Source organism: Octodon degus, unplaced genomic scaffold, assembly GCF_000260255.1.
Source record: "Octodon degus isolate 3935 unplaced genomic scaffold, OctDeg1.0 scaffold00119, whole genome shotgun sequence".
Classification (NCBI taxonomy): Eukaryota; Metazoa; Chordata; class Mammalia; order Rodentia; family Octodontidae; genus Octodon; species Octodon degus.
The window spans coordinates 2,635,950-2,643,716 of NW_004524695.1; the positions used below are offsets into that span (position 1 = coordinate 2,635,950).

A 7,767-nucleotide genomic window follows, 5' to 3' on the forward strand; every position below is an offset into this window, starting at 1 on the left:
GCAAGGGCTCTTGGATTCAGCTCTGAAAGTATCCAGGGACTCTCTGTGTATCAGTTATTGCTTTGACTAAGTCAAGAGTAAAAAGTTTCCCTTTTACAAGCCATTGCTATACCACTTCACTTTACAAGATTATAAACTGTAAGCCTAAATTCATCAGAAAACATCAGCACTTGTGACTATATCTGAAAGACTAATTATTCAAATAGGAAGGAGAGCCTTTTTATCCTTGTGATTTTTCTGGTATTGCTTTTCTGGTTTTGGGGTTTTTTTTAGACAGGGTCTCACTATGCAGTTCAGACTGGCCTGAACAAGGCATACTGGCTGATTCTTTTTCTATGTTTTGTTGTTGATGGTGTATTTATTTTTTGTCTTTTTGAAAGAGTATCTCTCTATGCAGCTCAGGCTGGCCTTGAGCTCACTTCGTAGCCCAGGCTGGTCTCGAACTCACAATAGTCTTCCTGCCTCAGCCTCCCACATGCTGGGATTATAGGTGTGCGCCACCACACTGGGGCCCTATTTTTCTGGTATAATACCTTTTATTAAATATCATTTTCTGATTTTGATAAAGTGCTAAGGAGTATAGCTGGTACAGTGTTATGGTTGGTATCTTTTTTATTACTATTATTTTATTTTTTATCTTTTTGAGACAGTCTTGCTATGCAGGTCAGGTTGACTATGAGCTCATTTTGTAGCCCAGGCTGGTCCTGAACTCACAACAATCCTCCTGCCTCAGCCTCCAAGTGCTGGGATTACAGGTGTGCATCATCACATCCAGCTACAGTTGGGATCTTTAATGTCCCCCAAAGTTTCCTGTTTTGAAACCTGGCCACTCGCTGTGGTTCTTTGGGAGCCTAGTCTTCAGACAGTGGGACCTGGGAGAACAAAGTGAGGCCCCTGGAGTTGTGCCCTCAGACAGGCTCTGGGGACCCAACCCTTCCTCTGCCTTTGCTTCCCAGAGGCCAGGAAGTGAGCAGCCCTGTTCCACCCTGTGCTCCCTTCTACCACGTGCTGCCTTGTCACAGGCTCAAGGCCTGAGGCCAAATGCCAGTGAACTGAACCTTCTCACACCATGAACTACACAGAACCTTTCTTCCAATAACTTATTTGTCTTTTTTTTTTTTTTTTCTCCCTCAATAAGAAATGTACTGTTTTAGAAAACTTCAAATGCTGGCACTGTCCAGAAAAATTTAACAGGTATATTTGTAATTGCTATAACATTGAATTTCTGAGGCGTATTCACTGAAACATTTTAGCTTGCATTAATGTTTTGTATCCCTGCATTAAAAATTCATAGTGTTGGGGCTGGTGAGATGACTCAGTGGTCTAAAGCACCTACTTAGAACAAGCTTAGCAAAGCACAGGGACCGCGGTTCGATCCCCCAGCACCACATGCCAGCCAGCCCCGCCCCCTGGTGGGCTGAGCTGGCCACACACACACACACACACACACACACACACAATAAATAAATAAATAAATAAACTTTAAAAAAAAAATCATAGTGTTGTGCCAGAGAGATAGCTCAGTGGAATAAGTGCTTACCTGGCAAGCGTAAGGTCCTGAGTTTGATCCCTGGTACCACCAAAAAAAAAAAAAAAGAAAGAAAAAAAATTCATGGACTAGAGGGAGGTTCCAAATGGTGCAGTGAGCACCAGCAACTCAGCTTCTCCAGAATAAAGTGGCTAGAGTCTGTAAAATAGCTAGGAGAGGAACCAGAGTGAGAGGAGGGCACATGGAAACCATGAGGGAACTGACAGAGGAAAAGAGGATTAAGTGATACAGGAGAAATAGACCATACCAGAGGAGAGACCACACAGCACTGCCACCACCAGCTAGTGAGCCACCAGCTGGGAGGAAAACTGACACTAACAGCTTTTCTTGCTAAGCCCAAGGACTGCACCAGGGCTGAAAGCACACTCTGCAGTCGTGAGACGCTGCTTCCAAAGTGCCTTCCACAGTCACTGTTGGTGGATAATCTCAGCACAAGCATGCAAGGCCAGTCACATGGAGCAGGAGCTGCCAGGGACTCCACTGTAAGGAAAGGCTGGGTGTTGAACCTGGGTCCCAGAATGGCCCCCTGGCTGCTTCCCACTGCTAAGCTCCTAGAGCAGATGAGGAAATGGCAGTCATGGGAAATTATGCATGATTGCAGAGCAGATGAGGGAGGAGACTCACTCAGAAGCCGGGGCTATGAACACAGACCCACATCTCATCGTCAGAGGCCAGCTTCAGTCTGAGCTACACAGCAGATCTCTGCACCCAGCGCCAGTCTGGGCACAGACTGTCACCTTAGACTTCCAGTGTGAACAAGAACGTGTCCTGGCCTCAGCTCTGCTCCTTAATCCTAGGCCCATGAAAAGAACCACATGCCTCAAACAATAGAAAACCTTTTACTATTGTGTTATTTTTTTCTTTTTTTTTTTTTTTTTTTTTTTTGGCAGAACCGGGGATTGAACTCAGGCCCTTGTGCTTGCCAGGGAAGCGTTTATTCCTCTGAGCCATCTCCCTGGCCCTTTAACTGTTTTTAAAATGTTTTATTTTCTTTACTCTTTGTTATTCTCCTCCTTCTGAACATTTCCCCCCACACTTTTATGTCATTATTTTACCTTTTTTTCCCTTTGGAATTGGTTGGTGGAAGGAATTTGGAAATATTTGGAGAACTGGGCTGGAGAAGCCCCTCCATGGTGTAAGGAAAGTTTGATAGGTGACTTTGCTGGAACTTAGAAGACCAGAATGCTGATAAAAATGCAGAGGAGAGGCAGGCTCGGGGGCCTTCAGGTGAAATATGGACTACGTAGGACTAGATGTCATTGCTGATACACTCCAATGAAGAACTTGTCCACATTCGTCCATGCCCTGCCTGAGGCTGTGGTAAACTGTACTAACGTGGCAGACCAATTAATTTCCAGGTGGAAATTCAAGAGATCTCAGCATTCGGCGCTGCTTTTAGTCACATGCACAATAAGAATAAGGGGGAAAAGCAAGTAAGAGAGATACAATTTGGCCAGGAAAGAACCACATTTAAAATTGTGGCCAAAAAAGGTGTGGTTATTGAAGAGATTAGCACCATTAAAAAGAAGCCAAGTACTTCCTTCCCCCTATGACCACAGGAAAGATTCTTGAGGGCCTTCAGGATTTGGCAGGATCCTACCCACTAGGGCTCAAGAGTGTTAAATTATAAAATCGTTTCCAAGAATTTCCTTTGAAGAAAGCCTGAGACACAGAGGCCAGTTTAAGGAATTTGTTCCTCTGGATTACTTTCCCAGTGTTTGATCTTCTAGACACACAGAGGCCACTGTATCCCTGACACAAGTGGGCCTAGCTACTGCTCAAGATGGCAGCAGACCAAGCATCATCCACAGGATGCTGGCTCTTAGGCATCAATAATGTAATAGTTGTGGGGATCACAGAGGCTTCCACCCAGACTTCAAAGAAATACCTGAAAGAAAAAAGAAAATCAAGAGAATTATTATGTCTTAGAAAATAGGTGGACATAAGTATTGAGCAGAAAGGAGTGCCAAATGGTGAGGCCTGATGATTGGATTCAACAGAATAAAGACCTTCATCAGAAGCATTAATAGGCAGTTTCAGGGCTTTGCTGCAGTGAAAATCCTATGCAGAGTCCACCCAAGAGGAAAGAGCTGGAGCAGACTTGAGATGGCACACATGGCAAACAAAGAGCCATGCCGCAAACGAGAGTAGAGAAAGGGACATGCAGTAGCTGAGGGGAGGGAGTATATAGGCCCAGAGAGAGCTTTTTAAATGAGAAAAGAAGTACGGCGTGCTTACTGATGTGTCAAAGGATCTGATTGAGATGGAAAAATTATAAAGACAAGAGAAAAATTGTAGAATACCATCTTTGAGTGGTGTGGGAAGGACTAGTTGGCATCTGTATAAAGGGAGGCCTAAGCATTAGGAAGAGTCAGAGTATGGAGCAGAGATACAAACAGGTGGGTGAATATGATGGAGGGTTATGGAAGCACTCTTGATTGCTTCTGTTTTTTTCAGAAAACCCAGGTAAAAGCTATAAATCTATTCTGATTAATAACAGTATAGTCTTAGGTTTTTTTGTTGGTTTTTTTTGTGGAACTCAGACCCTTGCCCTTGCCAGGGAAGCGCTTATTCCACCGAGCCATCTCCCTGGCTCACAATAACAGAATAGTCTTAAAAACCACAAAAGACAAATGGAAAAAAGCCAGTATATGTTGGAATGGGAAGTTCCACATAGGCCCCACATAAGCAAAGGTGCAAAGGCCAGGATGAATTCAGGATTTAGTTGAGGTTTTTTGTCCCAGGGAAGTAAAAGTAAACTTGTTTTAGTTGATACCATAGAAAGTGTTCAACAGGAATTTAGGTCATACACTGCTTTCCCTCGGCTTGTATATTCCATTCTAGTGTTGCCAAGTGATGTGTTCTGGAATTCTTGATTGTCACTGCCAGTTGGGTACCTGAAGCATCACTGGCCACTTGGCAAAATGACTGAAAAACACCAGCCTTTTTATAAGCGAATTGGAGTTCGAGTACTCACATGTTTCTTGAGGCTGCGGGCCCACCTCCAACAATGTTGGGATGTCACTGTGACGGATTATTTTGTTAATAAGGAAGAAGAACCCATTCCTTTAACTGACAGTACTTTTTACAAGGAAAGAATTACAGCACTTGGCTACATGTTGAAGAATAAATCTCTATCTCTTGAAATAAGAGCTCAAGCTGCAAAGAAAATTGGAATTCTGGCTTTCACAGGTAAGGACTTAACCAGCTATGTTAAAATAGGTCTTTCATGATCTTTTAGCTTGTTAGAACACTGCAATTGGGTTTTTTGTTGTTGTTGTTCTAAAACTCCTTTGAAATATTAGTGTTTTATCTTTTTTTTTTTCCTTGTGTATTTAGTAGAGTCTACAGGGTCTCACTTATGTAGCTCAGACTTGTAGTGATCTGACTGTTTTCAGTCTCCGAAGAGCTTGGATTACAGGCATGTGCCACCATGCCCAGTCTCAATCACCATCTCAGTACACCCCTGGGATGAGGCCAGCACAGCATGCTGGGGATTGAACCCCAGTCCCTGTGCTCTGCCTAAGCAGGCGCTTTGGTTGGCTGAGCTTTCTGGCCAGTCCCTAGTGTTTTATCTTCTACCACTACAAATATAACTATTTTTCCTTGAAGCATCTCATGTCTTAAAAGAATATGTCCACCAAATAAATTACTAGTTAGCTATTTCCCATTTGTGTTAATTATAATATAGATACTAAAATTGCCTGCCAAGGTTTTCACTAACCACCGGCCACACTGATACCCACCTATAATTCCTGCTACTCAGGATGCCAAGGCACAAAGATTGCTTGAAACCAAAAGTCTCAAGCAACATGGTGAGCCCCTATCTCAATAAGTAAATAAAAACAAAAATTTTCATTAATAGAAAAACATCAGGGGCCAGGTAGATGGCTCAGTAGAATAAGCGCTTGCTTGGCAAGTGCAAGGACCTGAGTTCAAGCCCTAGTTCCGCCAAAAAAAAAAAAAAAGAAAGAAAGAAAGAAAGAAAGAAAGAAAGAAAGAAAGAAAGAAAGAAAGAAAAAAGAAAAACATCAGAGGCTATATTGAGTTGACAAGATCTCAACCCAGTAATATTATTCTAATGTAGAATAAAAGTACTGGCATTACACAAAATTGTCTCAGACATTTTTTGAATATAAGAACTCAATACTTTTAAAACAGCTACTAGGAAAGCCAATAGTTATTATCAGTAAAAAGCAACAATTAATGTATTCTTTACTAGAAAATAAGCTGGTAAACACCAATGAAGCACACGCTCTCTAATTATCAAGTCCAACTCCTTGCACATTGTTTCTAATAAATTTTTGGATATGTAATGAAATTTTATACCATCTTCAACATCTCCTAATCAGAAGTTAAGCTGGCAGCTACAAGTATATTCACTGATATTTTTTTTTTTTAAGGCAGACAAATTAATGACTTACTTTGATAGACTAAAACTCAAAGAATTGTGTCCCTGAGAGAAAAACAGTAAAAGAATCCCTTCCTGCCAGCAGGGTTGGAAACCTGCCACTGAGAGCTGGAGAAAAGGTAGGATATTCTGGAGATCACCCAGCCCACAAGGAGGAAGGGCAGTGCTGTCTACCACATGGGCTGACTGCACTCCCTGAATAGCTGTGTTCGCCTTTTGAGGAAGACCTAGCTAGCAAAAGTATCTAACGCTTTAGCTTGGTGTTATTTTGCCTTATCTGTGTTAGTGAGAAGCAAGAAAAAGAACTTATGCCCACCTTCAGCTAAAACTTTAACAATGAACAGAATATCCCTAGGACCCGGGGACCAGTGTGCAGAAGTGAGAGAAACCCAAAGTGGTTCAGAACTCCAGCAACTGGAATCTAACCACCCAGGTCAGCCCCTCCCCTCCAACAAGCAGTGTTCATCCAGTGGCTTTTGATGAGGCAAGAAATGTGTAAGAATGGGACAACGGACAACTGTAAGCCTACAAGGTCACCTCTTGGCTTTAATACAGTCCTTTTCACTCTGCTGTCATATTAAAGAAGATGCAGAAAATGTGGAGCTTGAGTAAAGAAACAAGGGAGGAGCCTTAGGCAGGCAGTGACCTTACCACACTTTCTGCTTTAAGTCCTTGCTGATCGGTATACACAATCGCATCTTTGCAGCAACATGAGAAAGGGAAAAATGAAAAGCATCCTAAGTGTCATCTCCATGGAAACAAAAATGTGAACATAGAGGCTGGGAGTGGAGTGAAGCCCTGGGATTCAGACCCCTGCACCACATACACACAGACACAGACACACACACACACACACACACACACACACACACACACACACAGACTATGGACATTTATGAGATTCTGCGATTTACTACTATTTTGAATACCTCTGGAAATGCAAATACTTCTTTTACAGGAGGACCAGGTGCTGAGAAACTTGCAGCTGAGTACATGAAGGAAGTAGCTTACATGTTGCAAAGTGAAGAGGTGGCGCCCAAAATAAAGATCCTGCTGCTCCAAAGTGTAGCATGTTGGTTCTACTTGAACCCTGGGAGCCAGAAAGCGGCCAGACGCCTGCACTTCATTCCTCTTCTTGTCAAATTGTTGGAAAGTCCTCCTCAACACTCTGTCAGGGTAGAGAAGAATCGCCTCATGGTTAAATTTTGGACATGTTATGCTCTCTGTGTCCTAGTGTACAATAACTTATCTTTCTTAAAGGAGCTTAAAGAGTACAGTGCTCTAAAATATAATTTGCAAGTACTAGCTTCAGAGAATTGGATGGGATGGCCTGAGAATTTTGCAGAGTTGCTACATCACCTAACTTGTCTTTACAATAACTAATTTCTCTAAATCGGTTACATGATACAGCTCTGTGCCATTGTATTATCTTGGTAAGATTGTACCATCTTGGTAATCTGAAATAAAATGTGATATATTATTCTTTACTGTTATCTTTTGTACTTGAAGAGGCATAAAATAAAAATAAACATAGCAAAGCACACAGATATAATGGGAAAATATGCATAATTATAAAATTGTGCATAAGAGCTGGGTGTGGTGGCGAGTCCCACGTGGTGGCACACATGGAAGACAAAGGTTGTCTTCCAATTCTCTGAAGCTAGTACTTGCAAATTATATTTTAGAGCACTGTACTCTTTAAGCTCCCTTAAGGAAGATAAGTTATTGTACACTAGGACACAGAAAGCATAACAAAAGTTCAAAATTTAACCATGAGGTTGTTCTTTCTACCCTGACACCGCACCCA

General features: G+C 42.2%; 1 protein-coding gene across 1 annotated transcript; it reads left to right on the plus strand.

The window, feature by feature from the left end:
• The first annotated feature begins 4,473 nt into the window (after positions 1-4,473).
• CUNH6orf229 (chromosome unknown C6orf229 homolog) lies at positions 4,474-7,343 on the plus strand. The gene is made up of 2 exons (XM_012516673.1): positions 4,474-4,741; positions 6,919-7,343. The coding sequence occupies exons 1-2, from the start codon at positions 4,474-4,476 to the stop codon at positions 7,341-7,343; spliced, it is 693 nt and encodes a 230-aa protein (XP_012372127.1).
• Positions 7,344-7,767: the final 424 nt, after the last annotated feature.

Coding starts and splice junctions, on each gene's coding strand:
- CUNH6orf229 (XM_012516673.1), top strand. CDS start 4,474: ATGACTGAAAAACACCAGCCTTTTTATAAGCGAATTGGAGTTCGAGTA. Junction 4,742..6,918: donor TGGAATTCTGGCTTTCACAG/GTAAGGACTTAA, acceptor CTTCTTTTACAG/GAGGACCAGGTGCTGAGAAA.